Below are 19,902 nucleotides of genomic sequence, written 5' to 3'. Positions count from 1 at the left end.
AGTTTTCACTCAGGTCCACATATGCAAATAAGGGATTGAAAGTGACGTTCAGTGATTGGTTAGTTACAGAAAATGGTTACTGTTGCGTTCTAGTGGAGCTCTATATAAGCAGGCTGGCTGAACCCTTCAGTTCAGTTCTGTTCTGGCCTGTGAATAAACAAGAGCTGTTTGAAGAATCGCTGTGCCGTCTGATATGTTCACCCACAACTTAACACAGGTAGTCAACTGTCTTTCAGCATGCAGGTTGCATACAGGAATGTGTGAACATACACATGATTTAGGCAAACCAGTTGCGTTGTGGATGATGTATTGTCATCAGCTGTGGTTAAAATAGTTTCGGAAAGAGAGCATGTTTCTGCCTGAACACATTTTTGCTGGATTCTAGGAGAGCTGTATTTTGTGGCCATCTGGTTTTACTAAACAACAGAAAGATATTGAATCACAGATTAAAGATATGTCATATGTAATAATTTGATTTCTCATTAAGCATGATAAATTATATTAATTATCATGGGCTCTGGACTGAAGCTGCAGCCAAATTTAGAGGGGTGTGTGCCGTTCAGTGGAAGCATCTCAGTCATTTCATTCCAGGACATATTGTACTAAAGGAATTTTAAATGCCAGTTTCCATAACTGACACAACCTGAAAATACTGGATTTGCAGAGAGGTTCCAACACTATTTATCTTTATTACTATTTTAAATCAACACAGAATATACCTCTCCACCTGTGCTGCATCTTCTACATAAAACATCTGTGCCAATTCGAGATAATCATTTCCCTTAAATTAAAAAAAAGCTACGTTTTTGGAGCACAAAAATAATCTTCTCCACAGCACTAGGAAATTTCTAATAACTGGTGTGCTTTATAAAATCTGTTATCAGGCAACGCACCAGCAGATGCCAGGAGTAGGAAACTTATTTCAGTCCAGGGGCTGCATTCCCTTTCTAACAAGCTTCCAAGAGCCACATGCCAGCAGTGGGCGGGGTCTTATGCAAATGTGGGTGGAGCAACAAATGCAAATATTACCCTTTTACAGTAAGATAGTTTCTACACCCCTGTGTTTCCTCGATCCACACAAGGAAGAAGCATCATCAGAACTCATCCAGGCAAAACCCGTTGGAGGCCTAATGAGAGATGTAGGCTGGTTGGGGAGCAGGGAATAACACATTAGTTATGGGTCACTACATATCACAGAGCGATCGTGATCATTTCTATTCAGTATGCTGTAACTTTATTTCTTTTCTTTTCTTTTTAGTTTCAGATTTACAGGTATCCCTGAAGATTCTAGAGAAATATGGTTGTCATGATTTTAGATTAGGTGTTATTTTGAAATATATATATTTAGGTTTCGCACGCCCTGCCTTTAGTTGGCTATATTATTGAATTATTGTTTCCTTGTCTCTGTGGTCCCATAATAATTTGAAAGCTAACAAAAATATATATTTTTAATTAAAAAGACACAGTCTACCTAAGCAAAAAGAGTTGGCCAATGAGGGATGTCGCCTAAGTAGAATTCTGAGGGCCAGACAGAGAGTCATTTGGCCCCTGAGGTTGCCTTCCCCTGTGCCAGCATATAGAGATGATGATTATGATGATGATTTTATTTATACCCCACTTGTCGGCATACAGAGGGTCGAAAGGCCAGCTGGCTAGCCCCAGCTGGGTCATCTCCTTCCAGCCATCAAGCTGCAAAGACCCATCAACATAAATCAGCGACCCAGACTTCAAAGCCAGGGCACACTATATCAGCAGTGCAAACTGCGCAAACAGAATAGGTGTGAGGCTTGTGGAAGCAAACTACAACTACGGATTTATTAATCATAAATCAGGACAAAGAAACATGTCATCTCTCTCTTTGTCTTCTCGGTGAGAGAGTCAAAAGCAAAAGCAATAACACAGCGGAAGTTCCACTAACAGCAGCAAAACAGTGCTGGAATGTAAACAGACATGTGACACGTAACAGTTCCATGTCTGCTCCTTAAGGTGGAATGGACATTTCCCAATACCGCCCACCTGGCTGGGCATCCCCAGCCACTCTGGGCGACTCTCAACAGAATATTTAAAACATGATAAAACACCAAACATTAAAAACTTCTCCAAACAGGGTTGCCTTCAGATGTCTTCTAAAAGTCAGATAGTTGTTTCTTTCCTTGACATCTGATGGGAGGGCGTTCCACAGGGCGAGTGCCACTACCAAGAAGGCCCTCTGCCTGGTTCCCTGTAACTTCACTTCCCGCAGGGAGGAAATTGCCAGAAGGCCCTCAGTGCTGGACCTCAGTGTCTGGGCTGAACAATGGGGCTGGAGACACTCCTTCAGGTATAGAGAGACGTAGCAGAGAAGCAGCAAACAGCAGAAGGCTCCTCTTGATTCCTGAACCCCTTTCATCTGTTCACATATTGCCTTACCCCTAAATTTCCTTCTCTCTTTTTCTTATAGCTGTAAATCCTAATTTAGGTAACTGTGTCTTCCACCATTTTAATTCAGCAGCAACCTTGCCTTGTGTTTTACGCACCTGCCAAGCTACCCTGTTAACTCATTCATCATGGCCTCGTGCAGCAGACTTAAGTGCATGAACTTAGTGATTCATTCAGTGTCCCGGATTAATTCATTGCTGTTGTAATGGCTTGAGTCGCTTTTCGTTACCAGTTCCTTGATTACTCTTCCCAAATCGAGAGAAACTGAGGGTATGGAGCGCTGTGAACTTTCTTCTGCAGAGAACAGAGTCAGTTTTTAACCAGGACCTTGTCCTTTAGCACCAGCTTCAGCATCCAATCTGTAAAAAAGCTTCCTCCATGCCATCATGCTAGCAAGCTGCAAGGAGACTGTGCGTTCTATCTGCTGTGCACCAGAAGGCAAACCCTTAATCAATACACACACACACACACACACACACACACACATCCAACATTAAATTCTCTTTGATTAAAGCAGCAAGAGCGCTGAAAATCTATTAGAGCCAATTTAGTTACCATTATGGGTTTCAAAGAAAGAAAGAAGAGATTTGTAGGTGCCAATTTGTCTTCCTTATTTCTGTTCTCCAGCTGTGTGCATTAAACGAGAGTATATTTATCAGCAGCGTCAGTATAAGCCAGCCAGGGAAATCTAACCTAGAGATGGCCGTTCTTTTATCGATTTTCCAGAACAAAACGTTTCTTCACTTGACAGCTCTGTATCCCAAAATATTGGTATTGATTGTTAGTATTGATATCGACATAAACCGCCCTTCAGTTTTATCGCCTTCAACGTGCAGCCTCATTTTGAAATTGACCATGGGTTTTCATTCTCTTTTGTCCTGAACCCCTGGCCTACCTGGAAGCAAGCCAGTATGTCAAGCCCCCAGTCCAGGGTCAATCCACATGCCCAAAGTCCTGCAGAGATCTTGGAACATCTCTACACCAGCATGGTGTAGCAGTTAAGAGCTCGTAACCTGGTGAACCGGGTTCGCTTCCCCGCTCCTCCACATGCAGCTGCTGGGTGACCTTGGGCCAGTCACACTTCTCTGAAGTCTCTCAGCCCCACTCACCTCACAGAGTGTTTGCTGTGGGGGAGGAAGGGAAAGGAGAATGTTAGCCACTTTGAGACTCCTTAAGGGGAGTGAAAAGTGGGATATCAAGTCCAAACTCTTCTTCTCCTAAGCTGAGGTCCTTCAACATGGGCAGTGGAGCAGAGACAGCACCTCAGCTCTGCTTCCCTTTTATACTTTGCAGGGGAGCCAACTATAGGGGTCCCTGGGCCCTGAGTTTTGTTGTGCGTGCTCAACACCGCAGGGCTCCCGATGCAAATTTCAGTGCCTTGCAAAGCACCGGAAGTCACGTCTAAGGTCTCACAAGACCTCGTAGGTGGAAGTCAGGTTCCGAGGCTGCGGGGCCTGTGACATCATGATGTGACATCACAGTGCACATGCTGGGCACCCATACCCTGGGGGCCCTGATATTTTGCCTGCTGGTTGCAGCGTCTGGGTTTGATGAGGCAGGTGTCAGGCTTCAGGGAATCCGATTCCCCTCCCTCACAGCTGGCAGCCAGAAATGGGAAAACAAGAAGTTCTTATTGAGATAATTTATTCAGTATTCAGAGAAAGAGACGTGTGATGCCGCCTCTTGGATAATCGCATTGCTGTGAGTAAAGTCCCACCCCCTCATTCCTAAATTGGCTAATCTGTGCTTTTTGCCTGTGAGCTTTCTGTTCTCCTACTCTCAATGCCTGCCTGGACCTGGGAGGGAGTGGGTCTGGCCTGCTTTCCAAAGACACTGAGTCTGTCAGCAGTCTCTCCCCTGGTGCATCTTCTTCTTCCTCCTGCTCCTCTCCCAATATTTCCCATCTTCTCCCCTCTGCAGCCTCTGAACTGTGACCTTCTGCAAACCACTGTTCTAAATCTATACCCTCCCCCCCCCCATCTGGGAAGTGCAGGAGGAGGGGGGAGGTCTCCACCATTCCTCTTCAGTCCAGTTCCTGACAGCAAGGGACCCTCACCTGTTCCAAGCCTCCTCCATCTGAGGAATCACACACGTCCTCCCAGAGCTAGCAAGCCTCACCTGGCGAGCTAGGGACCTGGGCTGTAGGCCTTTGTCGTCTCAGCTTCCTAGAGCACCCCTCTCACTGTTCCCTATGCTTGAGCACCCGCCATGCTCATGGAGACAGAGGTCCCTCTGGTGATGTGTCCTGCTGTTCTGGTTCCTGTGCATTGATTTCCCCCCCTTTCCCCTCATTCTCCTCCATCACTCCATGAGTACTTCCTACACCAACCTCTCCTTCCCAATCCCCAGCTCTCAGGTCTTTATCCACTCATCGATGGCAAGCAGGCACCATGGCTCTGTTCTAGCTCCACTGCAAGAGGAAGCATGTTAGGTTTGTGCTTCTTGGGTTCTCACGAGCATCTGGTTCTTGCATCTGTGGAGCTCTGTGGCTTCCCTTTGGATCAAAAGGCTGTGAGTTGATGTCTAGCTCCCACGGGAACTCCAGCTTTCCTGGCAGCAAAAACACAACAATCATAGCTAACAATTTGATGCCCTTTCACCACACCTGAAACAATGGCTTGAGACAAACACTTGCATGCTGAACCACTGGTCAGGAACAGAGGTTGCTGTATCAAGGCAATCAGGCCCAGATTTCCAATTTGGATTGAAGCCGGTTTGGGAAAGCAAACATAAGATTTCATTTTAAAAGACGAGGTAGATCAGGATAGATGTGGATTGTGGTTATCGCCATGTGCACGCCACTTTCCAAAGCAGCACACTGGATGCAGCGTAAACAGCGGTCTTTCAGATTGTTAGGGATAGAAAGCTACAAATGTCTTTCTAGTCGGTTCTTACCCAACCCATTAAAAATCATAGAAGGGATTGCAGAGGATTTGAACTGTCCTAACCAAGGGGCTGTGCTGTGTTAAGGTTTAGGGTGGACCCCTTTATACATTCCCTCGCTCAAGAAAGAGGTAGACAGAGAAATGTCCTGGTGAATTTCTTCTGGAAATCTATCAACAGGAAGAAGGCTGCTTTTTCCGCAGCCCAGCCGGCGCGTTTTTTTCTCACCAATCACCCATGTGATTCCTTAATTCCTCAAATGGGGAGATGAAGCATATGGCTTCACGGTTTGGGTTTTTCTTTATAAATGTACAGCCATCGCACCCGATATGAGACGCTGCTTTCATATGAGGCCTTTGTGATATTAACAAAATTAAAAACATCAAAGCCCTGCGGCTCGGATCTGTTGGAAGCATATTAGAGAGTAGACGGTAAACACGAACAAAGAGATATGCCTGCGAACAGAGTATGCTTTGCATTAGGGTTATCCCTCAACACACATGTAACCCCCCCCCCCCGCACTTTTGCATGAAGGGCAGGAACTAATTGGGTCTGTGGCGTTGTGTGGGAGAGCAGCCTAATCCTGTTCGTGTGCCTGATGCCGCGTTAACTTCCTCTCTGACTTTTATCAGAACATATTTACTTCAAAGGGAATCTTCCAGATGCTTACACACCCAGAGGAGTAGGCCAGATCTTCAGGGAACTAGCTGTGCAGGAACTAATGGCAGCAAATTTCATCCTTTGCCATTGTGCTGGAGTAAACCTTACGCTTTTTTATTGAAAGAAAACCCCAATATGAATTTGGTTTGCAACTAGCCTAGTCAAGGTGCGTAGTACAGTGGTACCTCGGATTACATACGCTTCAGGTAACATACGCTTCAGGTTACAAACTCCGCTAACCCAGAAATAGTACCTCGGGTTAGGAACTTTGCTTCAGGATGAGAACAGAAATCATGAGGCGACAGCAGCAGTGGGAGGCCCCATTAGCTTAAGTGGTGCTTCAGGTTAAGAACAGTTTCAGGTTAAGAATGGACCTCCGGAATGAATTAAGTACGTAACCAGAGGTACCACTGTACCTTGTTCTCAAACGTTCTCGAACGTTTTGGCTCCCGAACGCTGCAAACCCAGAAGTGACTGTTCCGGTTTGTGAATTATTTTTGGAAGCTGAACATCCGACAGGGCACCTGTGGCTTCTGATTGGCTGTAGGAGCTTCCTGCAGCTAATCAGAAGCCCCGCTTTGGTTTCTGAACGTTTTGGAAGTCGATCCGACTTCCAGAATTGATTCCTTTCGACTTCCATGGTACGACTGTACCTAAAATGACACCTGGCACAAAAACCTCACAAGCGACGCTTCCCATCTCTGGCAAATCATCATGGATGATTATTTGTTGAGTCCCGGCATCTCTCAAGTGGGCACCACTGCCATTATAAGAGAACAAGGGAGGTGTTTATGGGGAGCTGCAGCACCTCTTTTTCTAGAAAAATAGCAAGCACTGAGTAAGGCTATTCACTACCTCATTCACTCAGGGTAGAATGTCTTTTAATTCATGAACGTTTTACCAAATCTTCAGCCGTTTTCTCGTCTTTTCCAGCATGGAAGCACATATCTATTCTGAGCACCCCGTTCCCCCCCAAAGAGAGCAAAGAGTTCAATGTGTTGAACTGGATATTGTGCTGTTGCTTTTAGATGGGACTTTCTGAGGCCAGAAATAGAGAGCCCAGAATGTGGCTGGGGGTGGAGCACACATACATCAATCATTTGCATAAAACCCCAAGGCAGGTGGGTTGCAGTAGAAACCACCATGGCAATTATGGCGGCATTTGCTTCTCATTTGCTCTGCTGCATGAATCGTTTTTGATAGAGTGGGGTTAACCCATCTGCTCATAATTTATTTCTCTGCAGTGAGAATCCTATTTGACTTTTTATGAGCTCATTCCGACTAATGTTATTAGCCTACTTTTCCTACAGCATTTGTTAATCACTTTTCATCGTACACTTTGGTTGTGTATGAAAACGGACATCAGCTGACTAAAAGAATTCATGAGGAGCTTTTCCTTTTAAAAAAAAATGCAATGAGTTGCAGATGTTTCAGAGAAGGAATTGGTAATTTCATTTTGTCCTGATTAGATGAGATAGAGCTGTGTAGCCACAACTGAACAGTGCAAGCAAGAATACCATTCCTCTTCTTTAGATATAGCTGTCATAGCAAGCTGACTGCATACTTCATTCTGTTATGGCATGGAGTGATGTTCTCTGTGGCCCATTTGAGACATATATTTGAGATATTTTTTCATGGAGCTGTATATTATATGTTAGATACAGTGGTACCTCGCAAGACGAATGCCTCGCAAGACGAAAGAGTTTTCCGTTTTTTGAGTTGTTCCGCAAGAAGAATTTCCCTATGGGCTTGCTTCGCAAGACAAAACGTCTTGCGAGTTCTTGCGAGTTTGTTTCCTTTTTCTTAAAGCCGCTAAGCCGTTAATAGCCGCTAAGCCGCTAAGCCGTTAATAGCTGCTAAGCCGCTAATAGCCGCTAAGCTGCTAATAGCCGTGCTTCGCAAGACGAAAAAACCGCAAGATGAAGAGACTCGCGGAATGGATTAATTTCATCTTGCGAGGCACCACTGTATTATATGATATGATATATTATACCACCTGTGATCTGGAAGCCCATCTTTCTGTTGGACGATTGGGCAAAGAGGAGCTGCAGGTTTCTTTGCGATTCAGAAACCTGGAAAACTTGTTTGCTCAGAGCTAACAAATGCCCTGCACATAATGGATGTGGTTCTGTTTTATCACTAGAAAAGCTCTTAAAAACAACCGTATGTTTCTGGGTGAGTCCTGTTTGTACTTGTTTTGATTTAGAGGGCATATGTCTCCTTTAATATAACCAACCCTCCTGTTTCCTGTTGTTCTGTGGGAATCTTACTGTGCCTTCCCTTTGGCAAAGCATAGGACCTATTGTTTAATTAAGGGGGAAGTACTCAGAACATAATTTGCCAAAAGTAGATGCCTAATGGCATGCCCATACCAGACAATTTGGTGTGATCAAGTGAATGTGAATGGACAGTCCACACCAAACGCAGTCTCCTTTCTCAGTTTTCTCTCCCTTTTCAGGGTTTTTAGTGATCAATCAGTACCTCATTAAAAGAATGGTGCCCCTTACCACTAGGAATGCATGGTTCTTGAATTTCTGATTTTCATCATGACATGCGAGGATGCTTTTTTGCAATGTTCATATTATTATTTTTTAGATTTTAAATTTCTTGAAATATAAATGCTATTCAAGTTAAATGAATGAATAGCAAGTCAAAGGCAACGCACAGACATTTATTTATGAGGGCAGCAGAACTGTGCAGATCTATCCCCAAGCTAGTTCATTTCATTTTTCTATTACTCCTGTTTTACAATTTCAGTCATTTATTGCTGGAGTCAAGCTTGATGGATCCAGAAAATGCCTTGGATGAAATCATAGGATGCTGATGCTCTAAGGATGTAATTATTCAAGTGTTTTAAATAAATTAGAACTTTTTAATATGTGAGAAGTATAGCTGTAATCATGTGATCTCAGGAACATGGACCCGAGCTTGAAGCAACCTTGTTACTAATATTTTGAAACACATATTCTTGATATATTTATGGCTTGCTTAGATTTACATACAAGCGTGTCGCTTTTTCAGCTGACATGAAGCCAAGTTACCAAATAACCTGCTGAAATCAGTTGCCATAATCCATTTAAGACCATATTGGCATATTCACTAGAGCTTGTGTAATTTATTTCCATTTCAGGATGTCTCACACCAACCTCTCTCTTGAACATACAGTAAATTAATAATGTAAGTTGTGGGTTCAGTAGAACCCCTTCAGGAGACCTCCAGAGAGTTCAGGTGTTGGAATCAACGCCAGCATGATTAACTCAACATAAACTGTACTACTCCAACTAAACTAGGTGCTCATTTTTTGTTCCCTATTGAATCTTCTCTGTTGTGACTTGCAACAGAGAGCCAGTGTGGTGTAGTGGTTAAGAGCGGTAGTCTCGTAATCTGGGGAACCGGGTTCGCGTCTCCGCTCCTCCACATGCAGCTGCTGGGTGACCTTGGGCCAGTCACACATCTTTGAAGTCTCTCAGCCCCACTCACCTCACAGAGTGTTTGTTGTGGGGGAGGAAGGGAAAGGAGAATGTTAGCCGCTTTGAGACTCCTTAAAGGGAGTGAAAGGCGGGATATCAAATCCAAAACTCTTCTTGCAGTGGTATAAATAACATTATCATGCTATGATTTAAAGGGCACCTGCCAACCTGGCTTTCTTTTGAAATCAGTCCAAACATTTCAAATGTTCCTTCTTGTATAAATGTATAAATGAGGGCGCCCCTCCCAAAAAAGAAATATAATTTGTTTGCCTGCCTCTCGTTCTTGAAGTGTCCGATATTTTTGATGACTTCCAAAGTTTTGTCAACTTTCATCTTTGAATAAAGCATTGAAAATTCTGCCATTTTGCAAGTGCCTGTAAGGAACCTTCCAAAGCCACACACTCTGAATAAAATCCTCAGAGTATCTTATGCGGAGCTAAAGTAAATGTGAGTGGCTGACCTTTGGCCACTCCATTTTACAAGGCAATATTAATGCCGCCTTTGATCACAAGACATTAACTTTCCCTCGCATACTGCATACGTCCTGCATTCATCCCCTGCAAGAGATCAGGGGTCGTTTTAAACATTAAACAAATTAAAATAACGTTTTTGGTCATATTTTCACTAGCTGAATTGAAGGCAAAGATGCATTTAATCAGCGTGCAAGGAAAGCAAAGATTATGGCATGTTGCTCAAATACCTGAAACATCCACAAGAAATGAACAAGAAAATGCCTGTTCAGTTTTCTTATGACACTCGGGCGACGGCAATAGCAGTTGGTTCAGGAATCTGGAATTTGCCCGTGAAGGCTTGTGCAAATTGTCATGCCACATGGTAGAAGCCTTTGATAGTACTGTTGGTGGTTACTGTTCCAATGTTGCGTGTCAAGGTCCCCAAGCCACCCCCCAAATAACTCACAACGCACACTTAATTTTTGTTTAAGGTTTTTGGCATAATTTTGGTCACAACTTTATTTAAATACAAAACCATGAGTGGTTGTTTAGGCATTGGTTAAGACTATCTGTCCCCCCGCCTGGGGGCAGAACTGACTTCTGGGCACCACCGAAAGACAGTGCGGGGGAAAGCAAGTCGGGGAGAAATGGAGCTGAGTCACAGACCCTCAATTCTCATTCGCATGCTCCCCGAAGGCTTGCCGGCCCTAGTCCCCTTCCAGGGATTGGACGAAAAGATGGCAAGCCCCAGGATTCCTTTAACGGAATTCCCTTTCTGCAGCAACCATGGAGGGGCAGGCCCAGCCTATCCTAACCCCTCCTCCACCAATTTATAACCAATGCCTAACCGCAGCCTTACAAGTTGTGACGATTTGCTACGCAGTAGACAAAAACCAAATGGCCCAGCCAATCAGCCAGATGGACAAAATTCCTACCAGGCCCCTGCCCCAACAGCAGACGACCCCATGACAGGCATAGCAAGGTCAATGCAACAACCCCTTACTCAAGGGCGGGTGGGCGGGTGATCCATTGCACGCAGCAAAGAGAAAGCTCCAGGCTGTGTGCAGAGTATTTAAACATTTTACCCCTCCCACCAAAATTGCAACATAACTTTTACCCCAGCAACCCAATGAACCAATCACTGCCCCAGGCCATCTTTAGAGACCCTGCCTGGTAACAGAGGGGTGGCTCAGCAGACCCCACCGCAACACGTGCGCTCCATGAAGGAGAACATGCTTTGTGTAAATACTGGGCTCAGAGGTTCCATACGGACCTGACAGATTCACCAACGGAAAGTGCATGGTTGTGATGCTTCTGTATATGAAGCTGTCTCATTCCAAGGCTGGAGATTGGTTCACCTTTCTCGCTATTGTCTGTGCTGCACCTGTAGTAGCTCTCCAAGGTTTCAGTCAGAATTTCCCCCAACCCCATTTGGAACTGCATGGGATCGAACCTGCGGCCTTCTACATGCAAAACACATCCGTTGTGCTCTCATTTAGGGATGGGGGGAGAAATTCAATTCGGTCTATATTTAAAGGCAACTATCTTACTCACATTTTTGTTGCATGTCTTTAGGCATCAGGCAAAATCCTCTCCCAGGCCTTTGGCTTTTCAACTGGGGGGTGAGGTACTGTTTTTGTTTTCTCGTGTATTCTTGTGCCTTTATATTGTAAACTGCCCTATGATCCTCAGATGCAGAGCTGTATAGAAATTTTAAAAAACCAACACTATCATCCTTCAAAATGCACACTGAATTTTGCAATACAGCTTTCTAGCCAAGTAACATGTACATTAACTGTGGTAAAGAATCCCTAGAAATGCATATATTCATGAAAGTGACATAGAAATAATGTATTATTTTAGGGGGAAATCGCTTTGCAAAATTGGTATATTAGGCAAAGTTGCAAACCACCATGTGTATTTTAGTACAAACTGACGCAGGTAACCTGACGAATTTCCATGATAACTTTTTTTAATTGCAAACTGATGTGGAAATGTTGAGAACTGATCTTAAGATTCCGAAAGCAAAAGCTGAATGAAACTACGACTGAGAGACTTGTGTATTCCCAGAAGAAGAAAAAGCCCATAGTTGCAGAGTTGGGATTATGTATGTTTGATTTTTGGTTATGTTTCAGAGCCAGCTAAGTCTGGCAGCAGGAACCAGGAAAGAACAGCTTCCCTTGCAACATTCTCTTAACTGGGGAGTTCTTAATACTGTATTGTCCAATGTATTTTATATGTGATGTTACAAAATAATGGCTGTGTGTTAACAAATCGTACCTGCACATTTTAATACAGGATTGTGGCACACTCATTCATCCTGAAGAACCCTGTGGCTTGCAGCCTCTCTCTGCTGACTACCTGTCAGCCATCTCAGAGCCGCAGTTGAAAAGATGTGAAACGGGAGACACAAAAGGTTTGTTCCTGATATATTTCATGCAGGTTCAGAAAGGCATCCTGTTCCCACTAGAATGCAGGTTATTTTGCTACAGGGAGCCACATTAAGTGAAAAAAGATCAAGAATGAACCATGAACTTCGAATGCTGAAGACACAGCTAGGTTAGGTCAGAACTCTGTGTGCTTCTTGAGAAACAAATGTCTGTTGGATATATAACAATATTTTAATATTGCGAAAAAGTGCACAATTCCTTACTACTCCAAGATATACCTATACCCATTATCAGTGGCGTAGCGTGGGTTGTCAGCACCCGGGGCAAGGCAAGTAATTTGCGCCCCCTAACCCATGGATTTGCGCCCCCTAACCCGTGGATTTGTGCCCCCTAACCCTAACCCCCAGATGTTGCGCCCGGTGCGGCCGGCCCCCCCTGCACCCCCCACGCTACGCCACTGCCCATTATTATCAAGAAATAAGCTCCCTTGACCACAATGGGTTTTAGCTCCTGAGTCGACATCCATAGGATACTGATGGAAATGAGCTGGTGAAAAAGACTTTTTAAATAGTATTAAAGGAGAGAAAACTTCCCTTTCATGGTGGCAGCTTAAGATGGGCAAAGCTTTATACAGAATGAGGAAGGCTTTTCTTTGGCTACTACACTGCAAAGCCCTAATCTCCTAAGGAACCAGGAGAGGCAAGTGTTGACAGCAGGAACTTTATTCAACACCTCTCTAGTGTTGTATAAATTAATTATAAAAATTACAACTTTGAAATGTTTAGAGAAGGGATTGAAAATCCGTGGTTGAGCTCAAGCCTTTCATGGGCAAATTCTCAGGTTCAGTCTTCGGTATCTCTAGTTGAAAGGATAAGGCAGCAGGTGATATGAAAAACCAAGGCCTGTTTCCCAAACTTGGGTCTCCAGCTGTTCTTGGACTACAACTCCCATCACCCCTAGCTAGCAGGACCAGTGGTCAGGGAAGATGGGAAACCTTGGTCCAGATGGACAAATGATCTGACCTGGTATAAAGTAGGTTCAAATTCCCACTGGGTGACGCCTGGGGCAGTCACCATCTTTGAACCTAACCTAACCTAACCCACAGGGCTGTTGTGAGGAGAAAATGGGGTGGGTAATCTACACAGCCTTGAGCTCCTGGGAGGAAAGGCAGATACAGAAATAAGATTCTTGCATTATTCTGCCAAGCTTAAAGGTTGTCACATTGAGGTCTTGTCTGACAGTCAGTGACCAGGCGGTGGAAAGAAATCTGGTCCTAGTCACAGACGTCTCCTCTTAGTAACAGCAAATAAAAGCATGTTTAACAAAAGCCCAGATGAAAACCAAAGTGTGGTTATGTTCTGTTTTTAGGACAATGGATTGTGCCCTGTCTGAGTTGCTCCGACAACAGAACCTGTGATTGGAGGCAGATAACATGGCAGCCACACGATTGTCAATATCCCATTGTGAACAAACCAGAGCTCCAACAATGTGTAAAAAACAAAAAGGTAGGTTGTAAATTTGGAACAGGAAAGCTGAAAAGGGATTCAGTTTATCTCAGCACCGAATACATTGTCCTGACATTCTTCGGCATATGTTTGCATATGAATATACGCTATTATTAATATATTAAAGTAGCCTTGATTTACTTCAGAATTATCTCCCTGTGACTGTTGTGCTTCGATTTCTAATTGGCCTTGACTTGACAGTATTCAAGCATTGAAAGAAATACAGTGGTGCCTCAGGTTACAGACGCTTCGGGTTACAGACGCTTCAGGTTACAGACTCTGCTAACCAAGAAATAGTACCTTGGGTTAATAAATTTGCTTCAGAATGAGAACAGAAATCGTGCGGCAGCAGTGGGAGGTCCCCATTAGCTAAAGTGGTACCTCCGGTTAAGAACAGTTTCAGGTTGAGAACGGACCTCCAGAACGAATTAAGTTCTTAACCCTAGGTACCACTGTAGGTCCAAGTCACACATTAAGATGTGACATGTTTCAGACAAAGACTAAAACACAATGTACAGTGATACCTTGGTTCTCAAACTTAATCTGTTCTGGAAGTCCTTTCCAAAACCAAGGCATTCCAAAACCAAGGCATGCTTTCCCATAGAAAGTAAGGCAAAATGGATTAATCTATTCCAGACTTTTAAAAGTAACCCCTAAAACAGCAATTCAACATGAATTTTACTATCTAACAAAACCATTGATCTATAAAATGGAAGCAATAAACAATGTACTGCAGTCACACAATCAAGCAATCAATAGCTGAACTGGGTTCCACACAGTCACACACAAAAAGAGCTGCAAAAAACAAGAACACAAAAGAAATAGCAAAAACAGACAGACCTCAGCGTAACACTCAAAACGGAAGTGTGGCACTCAAATTGGTAGTGTAACACTCAAAATGGAGCACGTTCGGCTTCTGAAAAAAGTTCATAAACACTTACTTCCGGGTTTGCAGTGTTTGGGTTCCAGGTTGTTTGAGTACCAAGGTGTTTGAGAACCAAGGTACCACTGTATTATGGTTGGAGAATAGACACACTTTGCATGCACTCTGTTTCTTTGCTGAGTATCTAATGCATGGCATTGCTTCTGCCTAATAATCTTAACAAATCTTCTTTCACATTCTTGTGCAGGTCTCAGGCGGACCTCACTAGACTGACTTTTCTTGTAGTGAACATTCTAAGATGGTTGCTTGGAAATGCAATTCTTAATAGGCATGGCTTGACTGTCTAACATTTGACAGAGATCTGTGGCTCAGGTACAATAGCCGGTGGCACAAGTTTTACAAGTAAGTAAAAAAAAAAAAGTACAGATTTTGCTATATGTTATCCAAATTAAGGAACACTTATTACAATTAAGCACACTTAAACCCTGCTGTAGGAAAAGGAGCTTTTCTTAAGGAAAGCTGGTTGTGGAGCCTCTCCTGGGACCCTGCAGGATCACTTGCTGAGGAGAGAAAAAAAATATTCCTAGAGGAATCCCACTTACAAAGCACCCTATTAGTGCGCAGCCCTACACAAACTTCCAGGCTTGCAAGTGGATTCCAGGATTGCAAACATATTTTTTTTCTGGAGGCAAATATAACACGGAAATTAGCACTAAACTTGCATGTTATTCCGCTAGATTTCTAGAAGTGGCTTTTACGTCACGTGAAAGCTGGAACATAACACACAAATTTTTGCTGTCCAATGAATGCTTGGTCCAATGGGAGCCATTAAATGTGTCCAGGGACTCAGCTACACAGCTGCAAATAAAACATTTTAAATGCGTTGTAAAGCGCGATATACAAATGTGAAACTAGATGGTGAGAGTGAGCTATGCCAAATTCAACGTATTTTTCAAAACTTTTTTAAAAAGCATTTTCACAGCGGTTTTTTAATATGTGTGTAGATTCCACCCAGGAGTGGAGTTTCAGTCTACTGTATCTCTAATAGGTGCTATTGCCTTCATCTGACACACACACCCCCATTTACGTGCATGTGACCTTGTGCTTGAATTATTTCTGTCAGTACTAACTCAAGATCACCTGTGGTGAAATGAAAGCCACGGATTGGCTGAGACATGAAAAGGGGGAATATATAAATTCCCCAAAGCATTTTTTTTAAAAGAGGGTCTATATAGATTAATGGTGTGTTAGCAAAGTTAATCAGTCATATGTGGAGACTGAAAGGAATTCCGGGTTGAGAAGTTCTTTACTCACTTCCTTTCATATTATATGCAGCAATCTGTCTTTGAAGTCCTTATTAACACAAACTATGTGAAGGCTATATTACATTTGTTAAATTGTATCCATTTGGGAAATGACATGAGCTTAACAGTGTTGGGGGGGGGCGGAATGTGAAAACCAAATAAAAATGGTTTAATTAGTTTTACATCTGTGTCACAAAACCTCATATAAGTTTATGGTTAATTAACTTTTACTGTAATAGTTCAGTGATGTGCTGAAGCATAAAACTTTAATTATTGTACACGTCAACTTTTCAGAAAAAGTTGAAGTGAGGAACAGGTCATGAATAATAAGTAGTTGTTCAGATAACTAGGTATACCTAATTGCACAATTACATTCTAAGTGAAAGGTGATGAAGCATACATATTATTTATTATGGTAAGAAAGCAATTCACATTTTACTGCTGTAATAAAACGCCCTCAGCAATGTATTATTAAGAACACGAAATATTAAAAAGACAATATTTACTAACGGTCTTACAATACACCTGTTTAAACAGGAACTTGTATACTTTTACCTAAATGAGCATTTTGGACTTAAAGGTGCAATCTAAAACACACTTACCTGGGAGAAAGCTTGAACTCAGTAGGACCCACTTCTGAGTAGATGTGGTTAGATTCTGCTGTAAGTCTCTTAACTGTGCCTGATTTATGATACCTGTCTAATTAATTCCATGATTTAATCCTGTTTTATAGACATAATGAGATATTTCCATGCTCGGCCCTTGCAGCAAAAAGCACAGACTCCCTTCTACACTAGACAATTGTCAAATAGTTTAAATTTTAGCTTGTGGTCATTTTCCAACAGAGCTGTCCAGTGCTATAATGCTGGGCAATATCTTGACCAAGACCATAATTATCGCACATTCTTTAGTTGAAATTGAATGGTAATTAATTGCCATTCTTTCCCACTTGCTTTGTGTTAAGGGCAAAGCACAGTTACAGATCACAAAACACATGAAGAGCCCTAGCTCTGTTGGGCGAGGGGAATAACTCAACAACAGAGTATCTGCTCTGCTTGCAGAAAATCAGAAGTTCAATCTCTGGGTAGGACTGGGGAAAACTCCAGCCTGAAAGCTTGGCAGGCCAATCCCAGACTATGTAGACTTGGGACTCAGCTATACAGCTGCAAATAAAACGTTTTAAGTGTGCTTTATGGCACTGTGGGTTAAACCACAGAGCCTAGGACTTGTCGATCAGAAGGTCAGCGGTTTGAATCCCCGCGACGGAGTGAGCTCCCGTTGCTCGGTCCCAGCTCCTGCCAACCTAGCAGTTCGAAAGCACGTCAAGTGCAAGTAGATAAACAGGTACCGCTCTGGCGGGAAGGTTAATGGAGTTTCCATGTGCTGCTCCGGTTCACCAGAAGCGGCTTAGTCATGCTGGCCACATGACCTGGAAGCTGTACGGCGGCTCCCTTGGCCAATAAAGCGAGATGAGCGCCGCAACCCCAGAGTCGGTCACGACTGGACCTAATGGTCACGGGTCCCTTACCTTTACCTTTATGTGCAATATACAACGCAACACTAGATGGTGATGGCGAGCTTTATGGAAAATTAAATGTATTTTTTAAAAAATGCTTTTAAAAAAATATCAGAATGGTTTTTATATGTGTGTAGATTACACCTTGGTATAAGTCAGTTTCCTGTCTTTCTACATAACATGGATGCTTCTAGTGACCTGTTAGCCTTGCCAGAATTAGAAGTAGAACACAAATACCTACAAATACCTGCAGCAGCTAGGTTGATATCATTTATATGTGGCATATTTTCCCTCAGGTATTTGAAAGTGGCTGATCCATGGTGCCCACTTGTAACGGGGTACTGCTTTCCGTTGTTGGCTTCCTACGGATCTTGGTATTAGTTTTAAGGTGTGATTGCGTTTTGTCACTTTAATGATTTTCTATGTGCATACAGCCCAGGGGTTATTTATGACAACCGGTGGTGTAGAAATTCATTGACTATAAGTAAACAAATAAATAGCCTCTCAGCTGAGCAAAAGCGCTTCGATTTAAGCTGCTTTCGTTCCGCAGATGCCTGCAAACTTGAGAACATGAAATGCTGCAATATGCTTTTTTGCCCTTAAAGGTTCTTTTCATTGGCGATTCCACCAACAGAGGGGTGATGTATTACTTAATAGAGAGAGTGAACGAGACTCTCCAAGAATGGCAAAAGGCTCATGACATGAAGTTCTATCATAACGTGAACAACGGCGACACTTTTATCAGCTACTCCTATTACCCCCAGTTTTGGATTGATGTAAAGCAAAGACCAACCTTTGAAGAGGCTCTTGAGCAGCTGCTACTCAGGTATGATGGAGCGTTTGTTTCCCAAGGTATCATTCCATTTTTGACAGCGATTTACTTGATTTCCTTGCATCCAATGTCTCTATGCCAGCATTTTCTAGCCCATGGGTAGGCAATCTAAGGCCCGGGGGCTGGATCCAGCCCAATCACCTTCTGGAGGCGGTTGGAGGTTGGATGGCGGCTAACAGATTGAGGTTGAATCCTGACAAGACAGAAGTACTGTTTTGGGGGGACAGGAGGTGGGCAGGTGTGGAGGATTCCCTGGTCCTCAATGGGGTAACTGTGCCCCTGAAGGACCAGGTGCGCAGCCTGGGAGTCATTTTGGACTCACAGCTGTCCATGGAGGCACAGGTTAACTCTGTGTCCAGGGCAGCTGTCTACCAGCTCCACCTGGTACGCAGGCTAAGACCCTACCTCCCCGCGGACTGTCTCGCCAGAGTGGTGCATGCTCTAGTTATCATACGCTTGGACTACTGCAACGCGCTCTACGTGGGGCTACCTTTGAAGGTGACCCGGAAACTGCAATTAATCCAGAATGCGGCAGCTAGACTGGTGACTGGGAGTGGCCGCCGGGACCACATAACACCGGTTCTGAGAGATCTGCACTGGCTCCCAGTACGTTTCCGAGCACGATTCAAAGTGTTGGTGCTGACCTTTAAAGCCCTAAACGGCCTCGGTCCTGTATACCTGAAGGAGCGTCTCCACCCCCATCGTTCAGCCCGGATACTGAGATCCAGCGCCGAGGGCCTTCTGGCGGTTCCGTCATTGCGAGAAGTGAGGCTACAGGGAACCAGGCAGAGGGCCTTCTCGGTAGTGGCGCCCGCCCTGTGGAACGTCCTCCCATCAGATGTCAAAGAGATGAAGAATTACCTGACATTCAGAAAACATCTTAAGGCAGCCCTGTTCAGGGAAGTTTTTAATATGTAATGCTGTACTGTTTTTAACACTGATTGGGAGCCGCCCAGAGTGGCTGGGGAAACTCAGCCAGATGGGCGGGGTATAAATAATAAATTATTATTATTATTATTATTATTATAAATCTGGCCCACGGACGGTCCAGGAATCAGCGTGTTTTTACATGAGTAGAATGTGTGCTTTTATTTAAAATGCATCTCTGGGTTATTTGTGGGGCATAGGAATTTATTCATTATTTTTTTCACAAGAGGGAAGAAATTTGTGAGAGGTTCTGAGTCTCTTGGAGATGTTTTATGCAATTCTTGTATTGATGAGAAGGAATTACTACTTAGGGTGCCAACTATAGGGGGCAGAATGGGCTTTGGTCCCCTCAATATTTGTGGACAGGTAGCTGAGACTCCCCCCCAATTTTGAGGGGGCTGCCACCCCTGCCGCCAGGCAAGCATGGGCAAGCATTGGCGTATATCCGCGGGATGTTCGGAAGATCACCCTCCATGCACCCCATCCCCCACTGCCAACAAAAGAGCGTTGGCAGGACACATCACATGATGCTGGGGCCCCTCAATGGGGGGGGGCAAGTCGACAGCCCTTATTACTATAATGCAGAACTTCAGTAACTGCCTCTAGGTCTACATTATTATTTTTAGTTATTGAATTTATATTCAGCCCTATACCCAGGGGTC

At 43.7% G+C, this 19,902-nt stretch overlaps 1 protein-coding gene across 1 annotated transcript in view; it reads left to right on the top strand.

The window, feature by feature from the left end:
• CPED1 (cadherin like and PC-esterase domain containing 1) overlaps positions 1-19,902 on the top strand; it is a gene marked incomplete at its 5' end in the record, with an annotated part of 112,201 nt that overhangs the window by 80,896 nt on the left and 11,403 nt on the right. The window contains 3 exons of the mRNA XM_081929058.1: positions 12,182-12,299; positions 13,642-13,778; positions 18,087-18,307. Coding sequence (XP_081785184.1) covers positions 12,182-12,299; positions 13,642-13,778; positions 18,087-18,307 — 476 coding nt within the window. The remainder of the gene's footprint in view (positions 1-12,181; positions 12,300-13,641; positions 13,779-18,086; positions 18,308-19,902) is intronic.

Source organism: Podarcis melisellensis (assembly GCF_964234715.1).
Source record: "Podarcis melisellensis genome assembly, chromosome: 10".
Classification (NCBI taxonomy): Eukaryota; Metazoa; Chordata; class Lepidosauria; order Squamata; family Lacertidae; genus Podarcis; species Podarcis melisellensis.
The sequence above is the reverse complement of the archived record's forward strand: the minus strand, read 5'-3'. Positions and strand labels throughout refer to the sequence as shown.